A 27,665-nucleotide genomic window follows, 5' to 3' on the forward strand; every position below is an offset into this window, starting at 1 on the left:
AAGTGAAACAGCACCACAGGCTCAGTTCAGAGAGGACATCAGCAGCAGCGGTTGGTCTTTAAAGGTGAAATGAAAAATACAGAGGCTGTATTACAGATCCCCGAGGACAATCTGAAGTAGACAAGATATGCCACTGCATGAAAACCGCCTGAGCACTAAGTTGTAGGATAATCTTTATGATCTTAATGGAAAAGTATTGCTCAGTGTAAGTGGTAATGGCAATGATAGTCGGCGTCACCTTGCTGCCAGCATCAGTCTGGGAAGCAACAAGGAGGAAACATTGCTCCAGTCATTTTTTTATTTCACTGTGATAGCTGCTGCAGAATGTCTGGGCCCTGAAAGACTGCATAGCAGCAGAGGGCTTTGTGGAGCTCTGATGATCACCGTGCACAAGCTTCACCCTTTGGCCAGGACTGAGACCAGTTATTGATTTATCTGTTATTACGAATGCCACTGAAATTGAGGTAAAGGAACTTCTCTCTATTGTCTTAGACTTCATTCATTCATGCTTGCTTTTGATTTTCAGTCCGAGCAGTGCTTCACACCACAAGCAGTTGAAAAGAACACTTTGGGAATAAGACAGAAAATCTAGACACTACAGAAACTTAACTTTAAACTTAGACGCCAGAATGACCTCCTGTTCCTGTATGACCAGCTCTATTTATAGCTTTGTTTAATTCAAGATGCCTGATTTAACAGCCTGAATGCCTCTCAGTTGGTTTGCTCTTAGTTCTGTACCAGCTTGTTGAAACCTCTCAATGGGCCTAAAAAGAAACAATGGCTCTTACAGAAAGATTAAAGTGATTAAAGAGAATCTGTGGCATTCTCTCAAACTTAGAACTTAGTTCAGTCCCCTCGTGTACAGATAGTCTGCCTCTCTCTACAGGGGGAAAAACGCTTATTTAGAATTAAAATTCCTTTGATCTAAATTATTTTTTAATAGATTTTATGATTCATGTGGGCATCTTGTACAGTTCAGTTGGTGCTAGGCCAGTTCTCACAGCTGCATCAGCGTCTTCCACGATCACCCTCTTTTTATAACAGCTGACAGTGTGTAACGTCACCTTCTGTAACGTTATCATTGTGTCCATCGCCGGGACCATCTCATCACCTTGACGGCCTCCCATCTAAAGGCCCGTTTATACTCCTGCGTAGGGTCTACGTGCATACCTACGCCATGCATTTATACTTGTGCGTAGGTCTGTCTGTCATTCTGCAATTACACCCCCAAACGCTAGTCGGCAGTAGCGCAGTAGGCGCACGTATACAATTTTACCCCCATTTACGTTAGCGGAGCGCTAAACCGGAAGTTAGCCTGCTTGGCCAGCAAAAGTCAACACAGTGGACGCTGTAGCGCTACTGCTGACAGACCTACGCACAAGTATAAATGCATGGCTACGTGCGTAGCCTAAGGCGTAGGTACGCACGTAGACCCTACACAGGAGTATAAATGGGCCTTAAGCCATGAACACCTTTGCTGTAGCAGGATGTGTTCACCATCAATTCTCTAATGGCATGTCGTTTGCAACACTATCAATATTTTCTTATTGGTTCGGGTCCTCTAATACTAAATAACTTCTGACACTGCTAAATTTGTCAGGTTTTCCTCAGCTGATTTCCAATAGCGGGACTTGAACCCTGTAGTGTTCAACTCTTCCTCTTCCTCATTTTCATGAATGAAACCTGCCACAAGTGGAGCGAACAGGCAGCCTTACTTAGCAATTTAGGGGTGTTGATCATCCTCACAAACGGTGCACCTCTTCATGGACAGGTGGCATTCATCAGGTTGAAACAAACAGTTTTATGACCAATTTGCGCAGAGACTTTAGACTGAATCTGATAAAAAAGCAAGAGGGATGCTGTAACATGCGCCGCTGCTGTTGTCGAGCTCTGGGCGTTATGTTGCTGCGCCTGGATGTAGCCACACAGATGGGGGTGCAGGCAGCTAGAGCCAAACAAACATGTTGTCAGGTTCGGACGTTTAGCACAGTTTCAGAAAAAACTTCAGCATCAGTCCTTCCCTCACTCTCTGCTGTGATGCACTACAGGTAAAAACGTACTAAATGTTAAGCTACATGGCACACTAAGCTTAACAGTTAGACTACAGATAGCTTTCAATTTAAGTTAGCTGGTTTGTACAAGTGGCTAATTGCCAAGCTTACGTTAGCTGTGCTTATATAAAACATAGAGGATGAGAGACTGTGGACAGAGCAGATTGAAACAAGGCTTTTTACACGCTTCTGCTTGTTAAACAGATGTATTGATGAAGCATTGTCGTTTTATTCCACGTAACTTACTCTATGCATTTACGTTACATTATAGGTCCCGCTAGACTCAATAGCAGGATCAATGAGCTCAGACCTTATTGATTATATCCTTATAGAACCAGGTCTCAATCCCCATCCTAAAGTTTAACTGACTGTGTTTCAATGAGGAGGAAGATTGTAGGACATTTTAAGCAATCCCAACCTGCCTTCTCTCGTCTAAAACACATGGTGAGGAGTTTGCTGGAGCAGTGTGAACAGCTGACTAGAGATATTAGCTCAGCCACAGCCCAGACCTGATCCCCTCCCCAGCCTTGTTTGTTATGCTTTAAAGCACATCCTAATGACTGAGGTTTTAGGACTACACCTGCTTTTATTTTGTGCTATAGAGCGCTCCCTGTTACAGTGCTTGCTACAGTTTGCAGCTTGAAAAATATATGGCGCTTGGTTGTTACGGTTTTGTTTGAAAATAAAATGTTGCACTGGCATGTGAGATATCCTCCCCTAAGTGAGATAATTTACTTATTTTTCAGGGGTGAATGTCTATGTCTACATTTGTAAAATGATACATTTTTGCAAATGTTGTTTGTCTTTTTTAATATCTGTTTCTACAAAAAAATGAGAGTAATAGGGTAGAAGTAGTACAGGATCGTGTATCCCTAGTACCGTTATGTCGGAGCTCTTCCACCTTCTGAAAAAACATCCGTGGCACATTTTGTGAAGCAAGAGGATGATAAATCTGTCATTCGCTATGGGTTCAAAAGGCAAACATTTTCAGAACACACAAACAATTTATGAGATACTGCAGCTACATGGGGAATGTTTTTCAGCATTCCCATACAATCGCAACAAAACTGACTATGATGACTAAATATGTCGTGTGCATCATTTTTTTTGTGTCTGACATGATGTGAAACCAATGAATGTAAGTCTGATATGTATGTGGAAAATGGTCCAATAATGTTGACTAAACAAGACTTGTAGGGAAAGAGCTAAATCGCAGTGCAAAGAACTATATTATTTGTATAACAAATACAGTTTATAATTAAGGTTTCAACATGGTTATGATGTTTCCTTTTCTGTTTCTTTTAGAATATCTATTTTGAACCTTCACAAATCAAATAATGCAGCACAGGTGATTTAGATTTGATTCCATCAAGGAACTGCGTAGCAATGTTGCTTTGAGTGCTGAAAACAGTTCTCAGCTAGTCAGCATAAAGCTTTGTAACAATAGCCTTACAAATCCAGCATTATAAACTTTTTGGTGAGGTTAAACCACTCAGATGGACCTCCACAATGTGTCTTTTGTCCACTGGTTTGTTTTGTCTGGTGTTAACCAGAGGAGGAAAGCTGACTTTTGGTTTGCCATCCTAACTGCACAGCTAGAAGCAAGCTATGGCATGTAAACAAAAAAACACATGGTCTCTTGTTGCTTGCTCATTGGACCGAGTTTTGGTAGCCTGTCAGCCTGCCAGGTTAGAGATTTGGCAGCAGAATAAGAGTCAAATCAAGTCTGATTCGACTGTAACTTCAGCTCAGCATGGTGGATGCTCTAAACTCTTCTCCGGTCTCCTCTGGACAACTTGAGTGAGAATTTAATCTCTCATTACCAGTCCTCTATCCCTCCAAGCTCAAAGTCTGGCAATGAAAATCTCATCAACAAACTTGGGGATAAGAAGATCTTGGAAATCCTAAGGCTGCCATACGATGGGCTGTGGGTTTAACAATAAATGGCAGTTCAGTGCTCTGTTTAACTGTGTCCCCACTTCTCCTCAGTGTACTTTTATTGGTTATTGATATGATCAGGGGCAACCGAGACTCCAGCCTTTCCCGGCTAACATTTGTTTTTGAATTTCTGAGGTGGAGGGGGACGATGTGATACAACAATCAGTCTGGGCATTGCTACTGTATGTTCTGCTTCTTCTGCAGATGACAATGTTGTTTGGTTTTTGTAAACCACTTTTTGATTGCTGACATTTTTGAGTGCTGCATTAATACATTAATATTTGTCTCCTTATGCCCTAAAACCCCTGCTTTTCAAATACATTTTTTATCATGGGTCCATATTTTATTTATTTGGTGAAATTGTGAGATGCCTTGCTAAGGTGTTTTAGTGAACTCGCAAAGACATACAGTATGTTGCTTGTTTTGTACAACTATAACAGCCCAGAACTCAAAGATATTGAATAAATAATGTAAAACAGAGAAAGGCAGTGTAACCCTTACTTTTGTGAGGCCAAATGCAGGAAATTTTCCTGGATATATATCAGGGACAAATGAGTCTATTATATACAGTATATTATTTTTAAATATCGATCAACTAATCGTTTCAGCACTATTTGGTGTAGACACATAAAAGTGGCAAAAAATGTCCAAATCTAAATTTAGACCAAGTAAAAGCCATACTTGCTGCTCAACAACTGTAAAGCAGCTGCGGTAAGTGTTCACAGACTGCATGACAATACACGCGTCTGCTCTTTGACTGTCGTTGTCTGCTGATTTCGTCCTTCAGCAGCACTTTGTCCCCTTGAGTCACATTGTACACCACACCTCAGAGACAGGTTGAGAAGTTTATCCCAGTTTTGTGCCGTTACTTACTGATTGGATGTAGACATTGCAGATAGTCAGAAGATAACCATTTCAAATCTGACATTGTCCTGAAAACTAATCCTGTCCAAAAGAGGGATTTAGGTTGTTCAGAGAAGGATTTTGCAGGTATTACAGGCGAGCCATGTGCATTAGAAACAAAACTGAAAACGAAAAATTAGAAGTTGACAATTGCACATGAATCAGACACAGTGTCGCATGCCGGATTGGCAGATCTGTCAACCATTCTAAGCGTGTTGCGGTGTGGTTGTGCATCAGACTGCTTCCCTCTGCCTCACTATGGGCATATCTTTATTCTCTCACAGTTGGGTATCAGGATCCGTGTGTGTGTGATCTTTCCCGCGCGCTCGCGTGCATGTGTGTGGAGGATTGGTGCAGAGCTAAATCATATTTTTGTTGAGGGGCGAGTGGGTGACTAAGGTCTGCGTCAGTGCTGTGGCAGAGGCACGCACACATGCATGCGCATACACGTGCACGTACATACACACAACATTACATTACATGATCGTCTCCACTTCTACCCTCCTCTCTGCCCTGTTTGAGCAGGGTACTTTGAAGTGAACACAAGTCAAAGGGCATGTGCACAGGGAACTGTTCAGCAATCACAATAGTGGGAATCGAGGTGGAGAGGCAGGCGGTGAGGGTATTGACATTAGCCCCCTCAAAAGAGCCTATTTACAAAAAAACTGAGCACAGGTTGTTAACAGGAGTTTGTTATTCCGCTCATACCTGTTCGATAGTCACATGATTCTGCCCTCTCTCTTCCTTTCTTTCTTGTCTCCCGCCATTTCTCCTCTCCTCTGGTCTTCTCTCTTCTTTCTCCTCCACCTTGTTTTTTTTCTCCTCTTTTCTCCTCTCCTTCTCTTCTTTCTCCTCTCCTCATTCCTTCTCTCTTCTTTCCTTTCCTCTTCTCTCTTTTCCACTCCTCATTTCTTTTCTCCTCTCCTTTCTTCTTCCTTCTCTTTCTGCTCTTACTCTTCTTTCCTCTCCACTCCTCGTTTCATTTCTCCTCTCTTCTTCCTTCTCATCTCCTTTTCTTTCCTATCCTCTTCCGTCTCCTCTCCTATTTCCTCTTCTCTCCTCATGTTTCTTTTTTCAACTTCCTTCTCCTCTCCTCTTCTCTCTTCCTTCTTTTCCTTCTCTTCTCTCCTCTCATCTCTCCTATCTTTTCCTCAGTTTTTACGACTTCCTGCTCTCTCTCCTTCTCTATCACCCAAACCAACATTCTTGGTTTGTTTTGCTCCCCCTCCCCTCTTTTTGTCCTCCTCCTCTTCCATCCTCTCTGACTCTCTGCCCCCTCCCCCTTCTCTCTTCTCCCCCCCCCTTCTCCCCTCTCCCCTCTCCTCTGCTCTCTCATCTTGCTCTCCGCTGCATCGCTCAGTCAGTCGGAGAGGCGAGAGTCTCTCCACTCGCACTGCCTGCCCGCCTCGTCGCTGCTGCTGCTTTGAATAGCTGTATCCACTCGTCTCTCCGTTCCTCACTCATTTTAATTTATTTTCTCAGCTTCCACCCCTCCTCCATGGAAGTGTGATGTGTTTTGTAGCTGGTCACGTAGCCGCTTTGTAAGGTCCGCTGTTTCCCTGGCGGTGTGGTGTAGCGTAGCTTTTGCTGCTCTTGTTGTGGCATGTCTGTTTACATCGGCAGCATGGCTCGCAGAGCAGGGGCAGCCAGGGGCAGCCGAGGGAGCAACGATGGCAACAGAGGAGGAGCAGCTGGAGGAGGAGGAGAAGAGAAATGTGAAGCAGAACGTGCTGAAGGGCTACCAGGGGAGCCAGGGGACCCAAGCAGAGGAGGAGGAACAGGAAGGATAGCAGAGGAGCAAGTAGGAGAAAAAGGAGGACGTCCAGGAAGAGCAGTTTATGGAGCAGGATGTGGTTCAGCAGCAGGGGGAGGAGGAGGAGGAAGACTAGGAGGAGGTGTGTGTCAGGGAGTTTGCATGTCAGTCCAGGAGCTCAGCTACTGTCTGTGTCTGCCCTGTTGTTGTACAGTGCTACTGCAGCATGGAGCCGACCCCAACATCCGCAACACCGACGGCAAGTCCGCCCTGGACCTGGCTGAACCCTCCGCAAAGGCCGTGCTCACAGGTCAGTGTGCTGTCTGTAATTCTGTCTGTCAAATGCCACGCTCACAGGTCTGTCTTTCTCTCCACGGCTGGGATTCTGTTGCACATTGCTTCTGTTTGTTATACCTTTCCTGTTCTTAATTTGTTTGCTTTTTCTATTTTCCTGCATTTCCAGTTCTGTCTTAACGTTAACATGTTGTCCACACCTCCCAACATTTCATCATTTTTTTCCCAAGGCTGCAGGCAGTATCTCCTTTTTTTCCCCCCCGTCAATCTATCACCCTGTGTTTTTGTAATGCTGTGCCGATCATCTACTCATTACGCTTGTTATTCAGTCTATGTGTCCAAGGCCATACACACATTGGCCACTACAACGTATTTTGCCTTCCACCATCCAAGGCTATAATCAGCAGTCAGAGGTATTTGTGTCTATGCTTTCTTTTCTGTCCTAATTTTTCTTTATTTGACTCCTCTTCTGGCTGAGGTTGCACTTATTGATCAGCTACTCGATAAACTCGCCCTCTGTGTTGGATTTTTTGGTTTGCTTGCCTTTCTTTTATTCCTTGCTCTTTCTTTACAAAACAGAAGAATAACCAAAAAACGGCAGACCTTTCCTGAGAAGTATTTTCTTTAATACAGCATGGTGCTGCAAACGAAGACAAATTGCAAATATATTTAAATGTAGTTGAGACTGTAAGAACCTCACACCTCCCAACCCATCCATTCTGTACTACTGTGGCCTCATGGGGAGCCAGGGAAAGCCGGCCCCCCAGAGCTTTAGTGACCAACATGGGACATTCAAACTAATTACTAGTTCTTTCATTGTTATAAGCTCTTAAAGGCAGCACGACTCATTACACCTACTCAGTCATAGAGGAACCACTGGGACACTGTTACAGCTTTTAAATGAGGAACTGTTTAAAAATATATATCTTTTAAATAAATTATTTTTAGTAATTTTTTTTCTCAATTTCTCCTTAGTTGGGCAGCTGGAAGCACAGACACAGAAAAAACTTTCTGTGGGTTTTCCGGCCTGATTTTATGTTTTACAGCTTTCCGCTTTTGCAGATCAACACTTCTGATATTCACACTTATGCATGTGTATGTGTTGGTTGATGAGTTGTGAGTCCTTTTCTCCCTTTTCCTTTTAGATGGGAAAGGTTGAAGACCTGGCTCTTGTTGAACTAAATAGGTCCCGGTTTTGTTTGCGGTAGTGGAGGAATTTGAAATTTAAAATCCCTTTCTCTCTGTGGGTATTAACGCAGGCTCTAAATCATTTTATGCAGAACCACTTCTGTGTTCACTTCATCAATTCCCCTTGTTAGGCCTCTGCGGTAAATGAGATAAACCTCAAGATATTACAGCGAGGAGCTGTGTGGTGTCAAAATATGTGCAGGAATTTCACCGCTGTCCCTTGTGAAAACTGATTGTCCTTTCCAGCTATAACTGAAATGAGGTTTGGTGCTAGAATTATTGAACATATGTTACAGTTAGCCCCTTCACCCCATCTCAGTATTGCCGATGATGCAAGTTTTACAATGTAGTTGTCATTGAAATGCAATTTATGAGTAGTAAAACTAGAAGATTTAGCAGTTGATCTTAGTCTATATGTGATAGAAAATGTTTAGACACTTACGTGTGTGTGTGTGTGTGTGTGTGTGTGTGTGTGTGTGTGTGGTAGCCAATGTAATGACACTATGAAGAGGAACAGAATTCAGACCAGAGGTCTGAATGTCCAGAGGTCCATGTGTTGAACTGGGGGTTATTGTAGTTTTACCTGCTGACTGCCTGCTTCCCAGCAGTCGGCAGCTCAAGGAGGCAATTAAATTATTTAAGCTACTTTTTCTCAGTCAAATCTGAACCCAGAAATGTGATTTTTTACATTCAGTCTGACTTACACTTTCTGGGGCTATCATTATCTTTCACGTCCAAATGTGTATCCATGTATAAAAATCTTTAAGTCTACTGCTACTAAAAAAACAGAAGCTTGTTATAACCACAGATCTTGCCTGAGAATTATCGCGTTTTTAAGTTTTCTTCATAATCACACTGCAAACAGGAACTGCTAATGGCTAATTCGGCATACTTTTAATGTTGCCAAATTTCCAAAATGTAAATAAATGTAGGCCAAAAAAAAAATCAGCATGGTTGCCTCCGTTTTGTCTGAGGGTGGACTATGGGGTGGACCCACAGTGTCAGACTTTAAAAGCCCATGTTTTGGTCTCCTGGCCAAACACTTGACCAATCACACACAGCCATACAGACAGGGCTAATGTGTGAAGTAATCTATTTTAAGCAATCAACTAGGCACATGACGCATATCCAAGTCCCATTTAACACTTTTTGTGTCTCTTTACCTAAGAAAACCTACTGAAACTACCTTAAGCTTGTAGCAGCTGCCTTTACAAATTACATTCATTCATGAGACAGGTTTTTTCCCAGCTCAAAGTGAGGCAAAGGTAGCACATGACCAGTGAGTCAACTCTGATTTATTTTTAAAATGGAAATACATTTTAAGCAGATGTATGATGCTCCATCTGCCTACTGTAAAAATCTTAAACCTCTTTAATGCAAAAAGTGATTGAGTATTAATTAATGAATTGGTTTTAATTTTCAGAAAATTGGGGCTGTAATAGACATTCTTCAAGACTTTTGAACGTGTCATAGTAGGAAAAACAGATGTGTAATTAATACTGTTAATGATGGCTCTGGCCATTTAGATGAATTATTAAGCCATGCCAGTGAACCGGCATGCACAAGACTAAGACCCTGGAACTGGAGCTCTTTAATTAAGGTTATCAATTATACCAGTGCTTTTTCCTGCTGTGACATGCCATAATGTCTTCTGTGAAAAGGGCCTATTAGAAGGTCGCCAAATGATACAGATAGAGTTAAAAAAACACCAAATGTGACTTAATGCTTGTTTCACTAAGCCTCCAAAAGAAGCAGATGGGTGCATTTTGAAATTTTATTGAAAAAGACAACAACGAGACATTTACAAGGACCGCTTAATGTCATCTTCTCTTTTTCAACATCTGCTGTTTCCAGAGGCATCCATCGATGCATTGAGGTGAAAATCAGCAGTTAACAGAGAAACTAGTTGATCCATAACACCATCTGACTCTCCCCTCCATCACCGGGCCCTTCCTCTTGCAGGGGTGGTTCTGTATTCTGTCTGTGGTTCAGATCTGACAAATTTAACTCATCTTGTTAGTAACATGAATTATTCCCGCACTAATAAACTATCGTATTGTTACATCTTCTTTTCACCCAACGCCACCTTGGAGTGATTCCACTTTTGTAATTACTGTCGGAAGTGATGGATGTAACGCAGTGATCTTAAAGAAGCTTTTATTATTATTGTGGGCATGGTCAGGTTTTGGCACTTTGCTACAATGTAAAGTAGTGAGTGTACAGCCTGTATAACCGTGTAAATTTGCTGTCCCCTCAAAATAACACATCACACAGCCATTGATGTCTAAACCGCTGGCAACAGAAGTGAAAATTGAGCCCAGTTAGCCATTTTCCCTCCCCGGTGACATGTGACTCGTTAGTGTTAGAAGGTCTCAGGTGTGAATGGGGAGCAGGTGTGTTAAATTTGGTGTCGCTCTCACACTCCCTCATACTGGTCAGTGGAAGTTCAACATGGCACCTCATGGTAAAGAACCAAGGGGGTAAGCCGGAGATCAGACAGTGAAGCCGACCAAAGCCTGCACGGAGGGATCCATGTAGGCCCAAAAATGACGTCAAAACCCTGTGATACCCCATTGCACATGAGAGATGTAACCGTATTGCTTAGATTATAAGCTCTAAGCAATCTAAAAAAAACTATACAGCGATCAGTGACGCTGCATTGGTGTTTGACAGGTGAGCCTCGTAGGTGGGCTGATTTAATCAGTGACGATCCGAGTCAGACAAACACACTGAGCCATGAGACTTTTTGTTGGCGCAGCTATGCAGCTACCAGAATTACGGTGTCTCTGCCGTAAACCACGGTTATGCTGCGCGATCATGCGCAGTAGACGCTGGACCAGTAGTATTTTATTGGTCCAAAAACTGGCTTCACTGCTCTCCATTCAAATCAGCGGGGTGGCTTCGTCCAGTAATATACTGTCTATGCAAAGAACTCTCTGGGGATATGAAAAAAAGAATTGTTGCTCTTCATAGGAGCTGTGGCTCAGGAGGTAGAGCGGGTTGCCTGTTAATCGGAAGGTTGGCAGTTCACTGTGGATGCATGTGGAAATGTCCTTGGGCAAGGTACTGAACCCCGAATTTCCCCTGGAGGCTGTTCCTCTCAGTGTATGAATGTGTGTGAATGGTGAATGCAGATGTAGTGTAAAAGCGCTTTGAGTGGTCGAAAAAAAAAGACTAGAAAGGCGGAGCCAAAAGATGGCCTAGGCTATAAGAAGATTGCCTAGACCCTGTGGCCAAAACCATACAGCGGTTCAACATGTACCTGGAGGTGGGACATTTTTTTTCTGAATGTGTACCCGGGAAGGTGAGCCCCTTTCTGGGGGGCGGTGGGTGGCTGCCCCGGGGTGGGCAGGAAAAGTTCTGGAAAATAATGGTGGCCACTCAAAATATTGACACTTTTGGCCCAATTTGGACATTTTCACTTAGAGGTGTACTCATTTTTGTTGCCAGTGGTTTAGACATTAATGGCTGTGTGATGTGTAATTTTGAGGGGACTGCAAATTTACGCTGTTATACAGGCTTTCACTCATTACTTTACATTGTAGCAAGTGTCATTTCTTCAGTGTTGTCACATGAAAAGATATTATCAAATATTTACAATAATGTGAGGGGTGTACTCACTTTTGTGACATCCTGTATATAATTGTATGTATTTGGAGCCTCTGTAAAATCTTCAGTTCTTCATACAGTGACACCCTGCATGAGCCCTTTTCCCCCTGTCTTATATGTTCTGTGTCTATGATTTAGAGGTTCTGCTCCATTCCTCATCACTGCCTCCTCAGGCCAGCACAGCTTTCCGCTTCAGTCTGTGGTGATGGAGGTTTATATTGACCCATAAATTAGCACCACTGCCCTGCCACATCCAACAAACTCCTCTCAAATGATAGACTCTTTTCCCTCTTGGCTGGAGATGTGGAACGGATAGACGGAGAAGTTTTTGTAAAAATTTTTTTTAAAGCAGCTTCAAACACCCCTCGCAATGCAATTTAATATTACAATTAGTTTGTTTTCCTGATCAGGGTGAACATATGTCAGACCAGGGCAGCCTGCCGGTGGTGTTGATTATCAGGTATTTTTTCATACCTTCAGACGCTCCCTAGATATCCCTTTTTGCACACACAACCAGGGAATTCTGGACATTAGTTTATCGTATTAGACACCCTTATTCACACCACACCAGGGGCAGACTCCATGCACAACTGTACTTCCTGCAGAGATTTGGATGACAAAGGCCTGGGCAGTTTGCCTCTCAAAAATGTTTGCAGTGTACAGTACGTACAATAAGCGTAAGGACGGGCTCATCCAAATTAGTATGTATAGTATTACCTGTCAGAATCTGCTGTTGCAATATCAGTAGCACAATAAAAAAGCAATTAACTCTGAAAGAAGCCTGGAGGTAAAACTCTCCTCAATACTCTATTTTGCTTTTGTAGTGTAAAAGCTTAGAGAGTTACAAGTTAGCTATATTGTTCCTTATCAGGTTACAAAGGAGGGCATGCACAGATTTGCTATGAGATTAGTTTATCGCTAAATGGTCACTGGTTCCTAGAGCTAAAAATCGGACGTTCCATGGTACACAGCTTTTATCAGATGTTGTAGTGAAGCTGGTCTGGTTAGACCTGATTTATAGTCCTGCGTCAGTGTGGAGCAAGTTGAGGAATGCCAGACACATTTGCATTTTGTGATCAAGCAATGCCATTTTCAGTACAGCCACTGCTCTTTGAGAGAATGTGCATTTTGGTTTGCCTTTATAATCACTTATGCGCCACACACTCAGCCAATGTTTTCATGGACCAAGTATTTGACAGAATTCCTTTAAAGCCAGTGTACAGTGATCTTCAATCAAATTTTTCTGAACAGCGGCTTCTGTGGTGGTGGTGGTGAGTTCAGGGGCTGGATTATGCTAGAAAATAACAATAAATATATAATAATAATAATAATAAAAAAAAAAAAATTAATTGTTCGTTCACACCAACTGCCAACATCAATTTTTTCCAAGGTTCCTGCACCAATGTGAGAGATTTAGCAAAAGCTAGAAATATCCCAAATATCAGACTGCAGATGAGTGATTGAGATAAACACACATTAATTATTTGAAAAGCTCCAGAAGATCTAACTTAGGAAACAACGGGATCACCAGGAGGATTTTTCTTTTCATCCGTCTTTCCTGTCGTTGACAATTGATCTTCCTCTGGCCGGAAGGCAGCGATTAGGACACTTTCATCAAGTTGTTTCTGCCCTTGACGGTTCTTTCTCCTCTCCCCTCATCTCTCCGCTGCTTTCTTTCTTCACTCATCAATTACGATGTTGTTTAATGAGCTTGCAAGCACAGCGTGTACTCCATCCACCCCTCATCCTTTAAATCTCTGACAGTAACATGATTCCAGTGTTAATAGGGGTGGTGATGTTGTATTGGATAAAACACATGCCCTTGGTGTGAGAGACCCAGGTTCAATTTCCCACTGTGACACATCCACCAGTGTGCCCCTGAGCACGACACTTAACCTGTAGTTCCTCCAGAGGCGTGCAACCTCTGACATATATAACAATTTAAGTCGCTTATCTAAGTGTACTTCTTAGAAGTACACTTAGATATGCTGGTGCATCAAAGACATTCATCATGGGTATTCAGTGTTGCAAGGTGGAGGTTGGGGATTGACATTGCTGTCAAAATATAGTCAACTTATCTTTAGCAGTAAGGCTGTTTGTCCACTAAATTTCAGCAAAACTCTTTAAGATCCTACTAACAAACCGACTGGTGAAACATAAGCTCTGTGAGACTGTTTGAATTGTTTCTGGATTTAAGCGCTCATTATTGATTTTGTCTGCATCTTCGGTATTAAGCTCCCACAGCTTTGTTTGTTTTTGTGTCAAATAGGCACAAACTGTGTTAGGACTTGGCGGTATTAAAAAAAAATTAGATTTGTTTTTCAAAGAACCACCTGTAGAAGAAAAAGATGCTTCATAGATGCAGTTACTTCAGCCTCAGGCTAGATGACAGAGTGAGTGACAGGTGCATGGGTTGAACTTTGAGCCACTGTGGAGGAGGAGGAGGGTGTGACTAACACTACACTTATTCCACAAAGGTGAAACGTTGCGTATTGTTTTTTGTGTTGAAACAGAAAGTACTGTTCAAAGTATTCACAACTTTGATTATAGGAAACAAAGAACATTGCATGATAAATGGAAGCAGTCAACAGGAATGTCCTGGATTTTAGGTAAAAAGGCTAAAGGTTTACAGCCATGCTAACGGCTGACATGCTCGTGATGAAACTGAATTGCTTCATTTGTCTAGAGAAGGGTGGTAAAACAATCTATTATTGTTGTATATTTAACATTTGTGTTTTTAGATGCCTTTAAAAAACACCATTTCCCATAACTGCTAGACCTTTGTGAGGTGAGGGCCTGAAGTTAGCTCAGACATCGTTAATAACTAAAAGCAGCAGGACAGAGAGGAGCAAAGGCTGTAAATGTTTTTTGGACAGCAAAGATCACAGCAAAAAAATTGCAAATATCACTCAAGAAGAGAGCATTGGTAAGATGCGCTGTAGTTTTTTATGTTCTCACCACTTTGTTAAAATCATGAGGTTTTCAGTGTCTGGGAACAGCAGTAATCGATGCTGATTTGTCTTAAAATATGAAAAGTAAATCCCAGGAACATGCTTCAATTCTTTAGAAAGACTAATGCTGAATGAGAGATTGCATTGAGTTACAGAAGCTAGTGGAACAAAGGCTAGCCTAGAATTGACGTCCTGACTTTGGCTCTCTAGCAGGACTTCAACTAATGATTATCAATAATTAATCAGTCAGTTTTATAGTGTCAGAAAATGGTAAAAAAAAAAGTTTTCCCCAGAGATTAACGTGATGTCTTTAAATTGCATGATTTATTTGACAAACAGTCCAAAGTTAATCCAATTTATGGTGATATTATAAACCAGAGAAAAGCAGCAAATCCTCAAATATTCTTTAAAAATTTTTTTTTTCAAAATTGTGAATTCTCTTTTGCCTGAATGCACCAATAGAAAGTGACTTGAGAACAATGGGTTTTGGGATGCTGACGATACCAAGCTACAAACGGTGTACCATATGCAAAACAAGGGTGCATTTCTGAGCTCCTTTTTGTCTGGGTCTTTGAAGTGAGATAACATTGTCTCAAAGTTATGATGCATTTGGTCTTTAAATGTGGTCTTTGAAGGAGACTGACCCTTGAGTTGGTAGGTAGGTAGGTTTATTGTCACAATATAGCAAGGTATAGAGTGAAATTGAGTTTTGTAACTCCCTTCTGCTACATAGCAGACAATATAAATTATTACAGAATCAATTATAAAATGATAAACAGAAATAAACTATAATCAATGGAGCAGTGCTGAGGATGAATTTGAGTTTAAGAGCCTGATAGCTTGGGGGGGGGAGCTGCTCTGCAGTCTGGTGGTGCGGAAGCAGAAACTTCTATATCTCTTCCCAGAAGGCAGCAGGGTGAACAGGCTGTGGCTGGGTGGGTACTGTCCTTTAGTATCCTTTGGGCTCTGCGTAGGCACCTCACCGATCCGATATCACTGATGCTCGGGAGATGGTTACCAATGATCTTCTGAGCAGTTTCAATCACCCGCTGCAGAGCCCTCCGGTCCTGGGCCGTGCACATTCCATGCCAGTTTGTGATGTTTCCAGTCAGTATGCTTTCTATTGCTCCTCTGTAAAAGCTGACAAGAACTTGGTGTGGGAATTTGGCCTTCTTAAGCTTCCTTCCGAGTTGGTACTCGGTGTTCCATTTGGCTGCTGCATGCAACTTGTTATGTAGTGGCAAGGGTGTGGAAATAGGCTTAAATGGAGTACAGGCGGTGCATGAGGCATCAGGGATGCTGTTGAATCTCCATCAGCTGATAGTAAAACAACACCAGGAGGGTGGAGATGCAGTGATCAACTTAAATCTTGTTGGCAAGTTGGCAGAGACACTACAGAACCTTGAGTGGATTCATCCTCATATTCATTATTGCTACATAATAAGATGGAGAGAGAGAAACACTGGAAGGGATTAACAGAGACGGAAGAGAGACTAGCAGAGACAGAGAGAGTGAAAAACAGAGTCCATTAGCTGCTATTAATTACCTCTGATTGGTATTCACAGACTAGCTGCTTCTGAGCCTCAGAGATCAATTCTCCACTCTGGACCTCAGTCCACACACACACACGCGCACGCGCTTTTTCCTTTGGCCCCTCTTAATCACACTTTTGCACACAAATTCCCTTTTGGATTTAATTTACTTTACAGCTATTACTAATATCATTACGAAAATGTTACTATGTGAATTCTGACATTTGTTTCATCATATAGGCTGTGTCATATTTGATACTAAGTCACAGTGGCTAGAAATGACACATATACAGTAAGCGGAGTAGAATTATGAAGATATGTTTTCTTGTTTATACGAACAAAATAGCTTAATTTCAGTGTGTCACAGTGTCAGATTTAAGGGGATCTATTGGCTGAAATTAAACATGATATATTTTTATGAGATTGATGATAAACACCTGAAAATAAGAATTGTTGTATTTTCCATACCTTAGTATGAGCCCTTTATATCTACAGATATAGATAGAGTGGGTCCTCTTCTACGGAGTCTGCCATGTTGCACCGCCATGCTTCTACAATATCCCAGAAGGGACAAACCAAGCGTTGGCTCTAGAGAGGGCAGTTATTGGTTTTTTTTGGGTTTCAAAGCCGCCAACACTCTTGGAACAGGAGGGTGAGGCGAGGGTTTTCTGTTGATAGAAATCTGCAACCTCACCGTTAGATGCGACTAAATCCTATACACTGGACCATACAGGTGCTGGTCATATAATTAGAATATCATCAAAAAGTTGATTTATTTCAGTAATTCCATTCAAAAAGTGAAACTTGGATATTATATTCATTCATTACACACAGACTGATATTTCAAATGTTTATTTCATTTAATTGTGATGATTAAAACTGACAACTAATGATAATCCCAAATTCAGTATCTCCAAAAATTAGAATATTACTTAGGATTTTTAGAAATGTTGGCCAACTGAAAAGTATGAACATTAAAAGTATGAGCATGTACAGCACTCAATACTTAGTTGGGGCTCCTTTTGCCTGAATTACTGCAACAATGCGGCGTGGCATGGATGCACTGCTCAGGTGTTATGAGAGCCCAGGTTGCTCTGATTGTGGCCTTCAGCTCTTCTGCATTGTTGGGTCTGGCGTATCGCATCTTCCTCTTCACAATACCCCATAGATTTTCTCTAGAGTTAAGGACAGATGAGTTTGCTGGCCAATTAAGAACAGGGATACCATGGTCCTTAAACCAGGTACTGCTAGCTTTGACACTGTGTGCAGATGCCAAGTCCTGTTGGAAAATGAATTCTGCATCTCCATAAAGTTGGTCAGCAGCAGGAAGCATGAAGTGCTTCCTGCTCCTTCCTGGTAGACGGCTGCGTTGACCTTGGACCTCAGAGAACACAGTGGACCAACACCAGCAGATGACATGGCACCCCAAACCATCACTGACTGTGGAAACTTTACACTGGACTTCAAGCAACATGGACTCTGTGCCTCTCCTCTCTTCCTCCAGAGTCTGGGACCTTGATTTCCAAAGGAAATGCAAAATTTACTTTCATCAGAGAACATAACTTTGGACCACTCAGCAGCAGTCCAGTCCTTTTTATCTTTAGCCCAGGTGAGACACTTCTGACGCTGTGTCTTGTTCAAGAGTGGCTTGACACAAGGAATGCGACAGCTGAAACCCATGTCTTGCATACGTCTGTGCGTGGTGGTTCTTGAAGCACTGACTCCAGCTGCAGTCCACTCTTTGTGAATCTCCCCCACATTTTTGAATGGGTTTTGTTTCACAATCCTCTCCAGGGTGCGGTTATCCCTATTGCTTGTACACTTTTTTCTACCACATCTTTTCCTTCCCTCCGCTTCTCTATTAATGTGCTTGGACACAGATCTCTGTGAACAGCCAGCCTCTTTAGCAATGACCTTTTGTGTCTTGCCATCCTTCTGCAAGGTGTCAATGGTCGTCTTTTGGACAGCTGTCAAGTCAGCAGTCTTCTCCATGATTGTGTAGCCTACAGAACTAGACTGAGAGACCATTTAAAGGCCTTTGCAGGTGTTTTGAGTTAATTAGCTGATTAGAGTGTGGCACCAGGTGTCTTCAATATTGAACCTTTTCACAATATTCTAATTTTCTGAGATACTGCTTTTGGGGTTTTCATTAGTTGTCAGTTATAATCATCAAAATTAAAAGGAATGAACACTTAAAATATATCAGTCTGTGTGGAATGAATGTATACATTATACAACTTTCACTTTTTGAATGGAATTACTGAAATAAATCAACTTTTTGATGCTATTCTAATTATATGACCAGTACCTGTATAGTCCCAACCACGAGTCAAGGTTTAAGACGCAAGTTGCTTGTTTGTTGCATGTGGTGTTGTTGCCACTTTGATGTGAAAGTATTGGATGATCTCATTTTTAATTGCCCTCCCTTGTCTGCATGTGCCTGCATTATCAGACATGTTTTATATTTTCACGGTAGGTCTTTTATTGAGTGTGGTGGAATGAGTTGAATCGTCACTTGAAAGCAATTACAAAAAATGTTGGAAAAAAATGAGACAAAATGTTGACTGGTGCCTTCCTTCTGATGTTTCTCGTTGTCTTTCATGCTAAGGCTGCTCATTCAAGCTGGGGGAAAAAACATAACAACTGTCTTGTTTGTTATCTCATCAATGTAGTTAAATTCCAACGTTGTCAGCAGTACAAGTTCCTTTTACAGTAGGACTTAATCTCAGGATGTGTGTTCTACATTGGTATTGACAAAACATTACTTCAGCTTTTCACTGTTTGAATTGATCTGGAATAGAACTAGAATAAGGACACCTCCAGTGACACCGTGAAGATGGCCTTCGATCGTTCTTTCTCTTTTTATGAAGCAAACAAGTAGGTACACACACAAGCTAGAGACCGACCGATATGGGTTTTTGGGGGCCGATATTAAAGTGAAAAAGAGCCGATTTATGAGCCGATATTTTGATTTTAAGAATGATTTGGATAGACCCCTTTAATGTATAAACTACACTAAAACCTTTTCCTAAATGGATTGTTAATAAAATCAATTACAGTCTCAAAGTGAACATGTAAACAATTGCACATCAATAACTATTTGCTACTGGAAGGTGCACCTTTTTCAGCCTAGTTCATCTCTTTACCCGCACTCTTCTAACCAAAGCTATGAGAAACCATTTAACCACCATCGGTATAAATCATGCCGTCTAGGATACAGTGAGCTGCTGTTGAATGCATCTAATACTACAGGAATGTCTACAACGAGGACCTACAACTTTGAGATTTCATTTAACTAAGGTTATAACTACAAGCAGAGCCGTTACGGCTCTGACTACAGCGTTTCACATCTACAACGTCACAAAGAGGAGCTACAGGAAGCCGTGTTAGATTCTTGTTCAGCTCACGTTTATTTTCAGGTCCGCTCTGGTTTAATCATTTCAGACACGCAGACTAACTGCAGACAGGCGGCTCGCAGATATATTTAGACTACGTCAGAAACTATAGTTTAACGGCTCATTAATGTTAGCGCTCCTCCACTGATAAACACGGCATTAGCTTTGTGGCTAATTTAGCAACGGGCAGCGTTAGCTGCTGTAACGTTACGTGATTTTAGAGAATATTTAGAAGCGATGAACTAGGGGCAAATGTGGACCGTTTGCTAGAACTGCCACACTGTACAGTTATGTCTGTCCAGCAGCGTAGCTTTCAACACCCAACTACCGTAACATTAAAGTGCTTTGAGCTGGTAGGAAGCCCGGAGATGGCAGTGAAAAACGGGAGGGTTAGCAGGTCATGAATGTTTTCAGGAGAAGAGAAGTGACTTGGTCTGTTTTTATTATAATTAAAGTCATGTAATTAACTTGACAAAAGACAGACTCACCGCTCACACAGCCCTCTGCATGTTTCTAAATGCTGCATGTAAACTCCGGTCAGCTGATTGTTTTCTTCTGTGGTTTTTGTGGTGAGGCAGTGTTGTTAACAGGGGAGCTGCAGCTGGTCGCCCTCTGGTGGGCAAACTATGCAACAACCATGACATGAGTGAAGGATCTGACTCTAGGTTTCTTTTTTAATAGTCATATATCTGTTGTTATAAACGGGTGATGCCGATTAAATGCAATTAGCTCATATCGGCCGATAAGGCCGGCCGGCCTTACACACTCACTCACTCACTCACTCACTCAGTGGTGCTCAGTATGAGTCAGAAAGTGGATATATTCAGATCAGAGGATATATTGGATGTATGATACAGTCTTTGGATCAGTGGACTAAAGTTGCAGTAATTTTTTTTCTCATCAAAAGTGTGGTTAAATCCATATAATGGAATCAGCTGAGAACATAAGAAATTATGCCATTATGAGACAAATGAAAAATGTGAGTTATTTATGTTTTCTCCACATTATCTTCCCTTGATGAATCCTATTACTTCTTCTAAAGCAGTGACCTAGTTGCCCCGTGAAAATCAATTGACTTGTGTCTCATCTTATAAATTCTGTAAAGCACGTTTGAACATTTTCAGCTTTAGAGGCTCATCTATTTCCTGAATTGAATAAACAAAGGCATTAGTCTCACTTAAACAACGTGAGTAATCAAAGTTGGTGTTGCACTTTTTAAAACTTGACTCTCGACACTTGTCACATTCCTACAGTATTTGCTATTTCAGTCAAAAACAGTGTCACTCAGGCTTGGTTCAGATTTGACAGATACAGTATGTCTTCCCCATATGAGTTAAGTTTTCAGATCCATGTCCAGCTGTCACTTGGATCTTGCTTCGTCTCCAGTCTGTCACAAAGGCAGAGTGTTGAGAACTTCAAGAGGCTGAGTGAACAAACTCAAAATTAAACAACTTTGAACATGTTTTCTTTTTTGTCAGGAACCCCCACCCCCTCACCCCCCGTCATGTCATCTTGTCATAGTTAACTTTCATCCTCGGGAATGAGTTACAGACTGCGATAATACAGTAATAGGCTGTCACCAATTGCGGATGCAAGGATATGCTGATATGAGTGGAACAGGCCCGGGGGGTCTCCAGAGAATAAAATGGCTTTCAATCGTCCGACTTTGCTACATTGAAAACTCTATTTTATCTTACTCTCGGCTTTGTTTTCATTCAGCTGTTATTTTTTTAACTGCAGGGATTATAAGGTGGTTCCTTATCACAACTAAATCGCTAGGAGGATTTTCTTAGGAGTTTGAACGTTCGTTGGGAGTATAATTTTTGACTGAAACTGAGTTCCCAGACAGCAACTGACTTGACTACTAACAGTGTTGTCAAAACAACATACCTCTGCGCTCATCCGCACTGTTGAAGCACACAGAAGATGGACGTACTCGAAACAAGGATATTTGCACTGGAGAAGACTTGTGAACGGCGTGAAACTCCACCAATGTCTCCCTCCGGTGAGTTAGCTCAGCAGACTTTGACTGGACACAGTTGACATGGACAGCTAACTCGATGACATCGTGACATTTCCCAGACTCACTCAAACAGTGAAGTCATGTGCTGTGAAAGGGAAAACCTAAAGATAAGCTGATGGACGGCAACATTTATGGTTTGAGCTCAGCCAACATTAACTTCAGACCTCTGCCGGACATAAACACTGACCCACAACATTAAAACTTGTATAAACCAAAGAATGGATATGGGGAATTATGTTGTGAGTCAAGAAAGGCATGGGAAGGCATAGAAATGCAGGTAAGGGGTTAAACCCCCCCCCCCCAATATAAAAAGACAGTCCAACCTGTAACACCCCAAAATGTATTTAATTCGGACGTGCTGAAGCAGGATTTCATTGAGCTGTGAAATGGCATTGACAAACTGGAAGGTTCAGCAGACTTTGGTCACTGAATGCATGGCTCAGCAAAACCTGTGGTCTGACACCCATCGGCCAGGCCTAAGATGATGCTCCCTGACGTACAGCAGCCTCGTATACGAAACGTCACAGCTTCTATGTCAACATGCTAATAACCAGCTCATGAATGAGTCTTCTAATTCGTCCTTTCTTTTTGGGACTCAGTGACAAGATGGAATTTTTTTTTTTAATACATTACGTAAAGCACTTTCAATAATCAATAATCAGTGTGCCATACAAATACACTTGCCTTGCCTTGCCTTTTGTACAGTATCCCTATCGTCTTGTCATAACTAGAGCTGGTACTAATCCAGACAGGTTTTCATCTCTTGAAATCAATTAGGGCTCGTGTCCACTGTGCGTGCTGAACAGAAGCTTTGGGAAGCATTTGTCCCAGCTCCTGCTGTTCCTGTGTGACAAGTAAAAAAAAAAAAAAGTTTGACGCGTGGTGTACTTTAACAGAAACCGTCAGTGTGATTCCATTAAAACTTAATTCCTCCCATACTGGCTGTTGAAGACGTGCTGTCAGCAAGTGCTTCTACTGTATTGTAAATAAAGAGAAAAAGAAAATTGTAGCTTTGAAGAGAGGTCCGTGGTGGGCAGGCAGCTTTAACATAGCAGAAAATTAGCCAGCGCTCTCTCTCTCTAGGGCTAGCAGAAAATGATGATAGATTTGTGTGTGTGTGTGTAGGGAGGGGGTGTTGGGATAGAAATTTGATGAATGAGGCGAGGGGGCAAGAGAAAATAAAGCGGTTATATGTAGACGAAGACGAGAAATGCAGGGAGTGAAAAGAAAGAGATAGTGAAGTAGGAAAGATGACTATGCTCACTGGCTTGTGTGACAGACGAACAGAGAGATGAAGTGATGTGACGTCAAGTGCATGCAAAGAGACTGGAAGAGAGGGGAGCTCTGATCGGTGTGTATGTTAGCAGCCTAATCATGAAGACAAAGAACTGCTGCAGCTGCTCTGAAGGCTTCTTCCTGCTAATGCAGCGGGAGCAAAGGCAATCCTGCACCTGTGTGCACCTTAGAGTTCCTGAGAGAGTGCGCGAGAGAGAGAATTCATGTGGCTGCGTGGCCAAGTGTGTAGCTTTCTTCCCCTTATCAGTGACGTGGTCATTGATTACTGCGATGACTGCTGTTCAGTTGGTCCCCTGTGATGAATGAGCCCAAGACCTATTTCCAAAATGACCTAGCAGGAGAAGCAAAACAAAGTGACTGTTAATTTTTTATTTATTTGTTGTGTGTGTGTGTGTGTGTGTGTGTGTGTGATGCACTTCCAAGGTTCCCTCACCCCATTTGGGCCATTCCTGGAGCTGAAATTGCCTAGTTTTCCACCCGGCTGCACACAGCTCCACAACAGTCTGTCATCCTGCGAGAGTAGACTGACAGAATTTGGTTAATAAACAAAAAAAAAAAAGTAAAGAAATAAGTACATACTAATCTGTATCTCCTGGATGTGTAAATCATCTGGAAAAATGAAAGGTTCAGATGGATTAAATAGAAGCCTAAAGCCGAGGCTAACACAATGTGTGCATTTTAAATGTGCGTCCAAAATGTTGAGTTTACTGAATATCTTCTTTGAAATCAAACATCCTTTTTGTGAAATTGGGAAATGCCTCACTTTCACAAGTGATTCTTTATTGATCATTGTGGAATATAAGATGACTAAATCAAGCTTTTTATTTTCATGAAACTACCAATTACATATCCATTTAAAATGGAGAGAAATCATTAAAATATTAAATACAGAAAATGCACCCTGTGTTTAAAAAAAAAAAAAGAAAAGAAAAAAAAAAGGTTACTGATTGAAGTTACAACATATCCGTTGAACAGTGCAATAATACGTTTTTCATTATCTGCCATGAGTCACAGTGAAAAGCAGGCTGGACCAGGCTGTGTGCTTTGCGGACTGCTGAGGAATGAACTGACTGCAGTCTATTGTGTTTCTCCCCGGCTGTTGCGTGACTCCTGTTTACGTGCCTCACTCGGGACAGCTGCAGTATGATCTAATTGTATCCATATGAATTTGTCCTCAGCTAACTTTGATGTTTTTGTTTATAGTTTCGCTCGTGAGTGGAGGAGTGGGCTCTCCCACATCTTTTCTGTCCTTTGTATCTGCTTAACCATGCCGATGTGTTGTAGCTTTTTCGGTCATGCTAACTAGTTTCCTGATACCATCATGAATAAGCATTTGTTTGTTTTTTATCGTTATCCTGGAAAGCTTCTCACAGCTCCCCTGGGCCAGTGTTGCTCGTAACTGTGAGAGAGTGAAGCTCAGGGAAGGAAAAGTAAAAATCTGGTTTGAAATCATAGGACTTTCTTCTGCTGCTGTCTCCAACAGAGGTCCCCCCCAAGCGAGACGCTTAACATGCAACTTTTTGGACATTTAGTGAGAAAGAAGTTGGAGATGGAGAATGATTGTGTCACATGTCCCACTTATTGTCTTAAAGAAGCCATTTTTCAGCAAAGCAAGATGCTGAATCCTCTGCAGGCAGCACGGTGGTCCAGTGTACAAAGATATGGAGTTGGTCCCTGGGTGCTGCACAGCGGCTGCCCACTGCTCCCTTGAGGGATAGGTTAAATGCAGCATGTAACATGCAACATGTATGCATATGTGACAAAGTACCTTTACCTTACTTTTACCTCTCTGCTGGCCTCACAGTGCATGGCAGTGTTATTACTCTGTAAAGATCATAGCAGGTGCATAGCTTACCTTTTCTTAAAGAGATCATATTATGCTTTTTGGATTTTTCCCTTTCCTTAATTGTTTTATATATATTTGTGCATGCAATAGGTTTGCAAAGTAAAATGGGCCAAAGTCCACTCCAAAGGGAAAACACTGCTGCTGAACTGCCTGGAAAAAAAGCTTGATTGTAGTCCAGCCAACGTATCTGTGTCCCTTTGTAAAACACAGCATTCTCAAGCAGTTTCCACAAGTACACCTAAATATGAAAATAAAATAACGTTAGAGACAAAAAGTTGTTACCGTGATGTAGAGACAGTGAACAGTTAAAATGTTACGTATGAAAGATAAACTTGTTACAAATGAATAACTTACCACTAGGGTTGGGCTGATAAACGATGCCATTGTCCATCAGCGAAGGCTGACCGACATCGTGATTGTAAAAGCCTGCCACCTTGGCAAAAAAAATCTAAAGTTTTCACATTATGTGAAAGCAGGTTTTAATCACCACAAACATAAAATTTTAAATATGCTTTGCACCTTCCTTGGAATTCTCTTCTCCCCACACTCAGATACACAAGACGCCTACACCTCAGGTAAACACACCAGCTTACCCTGCTTCTTTCTGTCCCCCCCCTCCCCACCAGTGTACTCCACTTTCTCCATCAGCAGTACATTTTATAAAGTCACGCGCGTGCCCCCGATGTCGTTGTGCATGTCGATGTTTTAATGTAGACATCATCTGATGGAAATTTTGTCGACATTGCCCAACCCTACTTATCACTGTGAAAAGTCTTACTTCAGTCTAGGTTGTCAGGACCCGCCCTACTCTGCTTCTGATTGGCTAGTAGTCCTTACCTAGGTACTGCGCATGTGCAATTCCCAACAAACATTAAATACAAATGAGATGGGTGAAAAAAGGTGCTGCAACTTGCAGTATGACAAAAATATGGTGTTTTTTGAAAATTAAACCATGTAAACCTGCTCTGGTACAACTCCTAAATAAAATTATGAACCTGAAAATGAGCATAATAAGACCTCCTTAAAAAAATGTTTTCTTGCAGTGTTTCTCAGAAAAAATGCTTTACAGTCAGGATTACAACATGAGCATGTACTGTGTATAAACCACATAACAAAATGATCTATGTGTATGCAATCAATTAAAGCTCGTCTTTAAACCTAGTTATGTTGGTCAGATTATAATGTGGTGAATGACAGTTTTGACAACAACAGGGCTTTTATTTTTTGTTCTTTCAGATAAACTGGAATAATTACAGTACAAACACACTATTTTGTTCAGCAACTCTTGCTTTCGTTAACAATATCACAATGTAATACCACACACGGATTTTGGCGTCTCGACATGGTTACCAAACAGGAACAAACATATTGAAAACGTTGCTCGCTGTAGAGAACAAATGTTTCTTGAGAAGAATGATTTAAACCCAATTAAACGCACCCTGGCTCACCTCCGGCTACACCCGCAGCAAATTGTAATTGTCCCAGAATGACCGCAGTGAAAAACAGAGTTTAAATAAAGCGATTCGGCCGTGCCCACTCAAGGTCACAGACAGACATCCACTGATACTGTATCATGATAAATTACAAACCCTCTGGTTCAGAGAGGTATAGACTGAAAAAACAACCATCTAGCTTTTTACGTTTACAAAACTCAGCAAAGAGAATAAGGGTGGAGTGGGTGGCCAAAAAAACACAGTTAATCCAGAGCCGTCCGCTTTGGTGTGCTGTGTGAAGCAATTAATCACACAGCGTAAGTGGTGAGTGTGTGTGAAGTAAGCTGAGCCAGACAGAAAAGGGCCGAAAAACACCATCTTTTATAATTTCCGTTTGCCTCCTATTTATTTTATTTTTCCCTTTTCTGATTGGTCTCAGCACGCACAGATCCACTTACAACCTCAGCAGTAGCGACCTTGCTGAGGTTATAAGTGGATCTCTCCACTCCTGACTCAAAGCCAGTTGTTGCGTAACAGCAGATAAACAGCTTCTACAATAAATGATATTTGATTTAAACACACACAATCGGACAGATGGGCTTTGAGGCGACTCATGATCCTGTCAGCATCATCTGTGCATGTACAACCACTTGGTACACGACACATGCGCGCACACACACACACACACACACACACACACACACACACACACACACACACACACACACAGAGTACACTAGGTCCCTTGCTGCATGGTCAAGATATACATAGCATTGTGACTGTGACTGTTTAACACTCACTTGTACTCACCTGTGCACGACCCTGAAATCACCCTCGCGCATTGTACACACACACCCGCACACGCTCATGTGGCATACTTTCTGGCATACAGCAATTGGAATTCAAACAGTGATTGCCGGCGTCTACTGCACTGCACGTCTACTGCCAAGGGAGTGACACAGCATCACACACACACACAAACACACATAATATCATCATTCAGGAGGCATCTAGACTGTCCCGGGCTTTAATCTGTCCTTGTCTCTTCTGTTTGGAGTCAGCAGGATTGTTGACACACACACACACACACACACACACACACACACACACACACACACACACACACACACACACACACACACACGCTCGTGCACACTGTCAGACCCAGATGTGTTCATACATACTTATATACATACATCCTCCTATGTATGCCACTTTGAATGTGTAGATGCAGATGCAGGTATATGTATTGAAATGATTTTCCCATTGATATGTGACATTTGAAGTGTTTTTGCTGACTTTGTGACTCAATATCACTTACGACGAGTGAGCAGTCGTGTTCTGACTCTGTCTCACTTAAAAGAAGCCGTTGGGATAAAGCCAGTTCCTCCCCTTCGCATCATTTGTGCTGTTCTTTTCATCTCTGTCTGCTGTCATCACCAACACTTAGCCA

The 27,665-nt window shown here is 41.9% G+C and overlaps 1 protein-coding gene across 2 annotated transcripts in view; it reads left to right on the forward strand.

The window, feature by feature from the left end:
- Positions 1 to 27,665, forward strand: part of LOC119914205 (poly [ADP-ribose] polymerase tankyrase-1-like) — a 96,723-nt gene that overhangs the window by 6,461 nt on the left and 62,597 nt on the right. The window contains exon 4 of one of the 2 annotated variants that reach the window (XM_038733318.1): positions 6,860 to 6,955. The exons of the other annotated variant lie outside the window; for it this stretch is intronic. Within the exon in view, the coding sequence (XP_038589246.1) occupies positions 6,860 to 6,955 (96 nt within the window). The remainder of the gene's footprint in view (positions 1 to 6,859; positions 6,956 to 27,665) is intronic. 2 annotated transcript variants of the gene reach the window in all.

Source organism: Micropterus salmoides, unplaced genomic scaffold (assembly GCF_014851395.1).
Source record: "Micropterus salmoides isolate LMB-PRFRI ecotype aquatic unplaced genomic scaffold, ASM1485139v1 Ms_hic_scaffold_20, whole genome shotgun sequence".
In the NCBI taxonomy this organism is placed as follows: domain Eukaryota; kingdom Metazoa; phylum Chordata; class Actinopteri; order Centrarchiformes; family Centrarchidae; genus Micropterus; species Micropterus salmoides.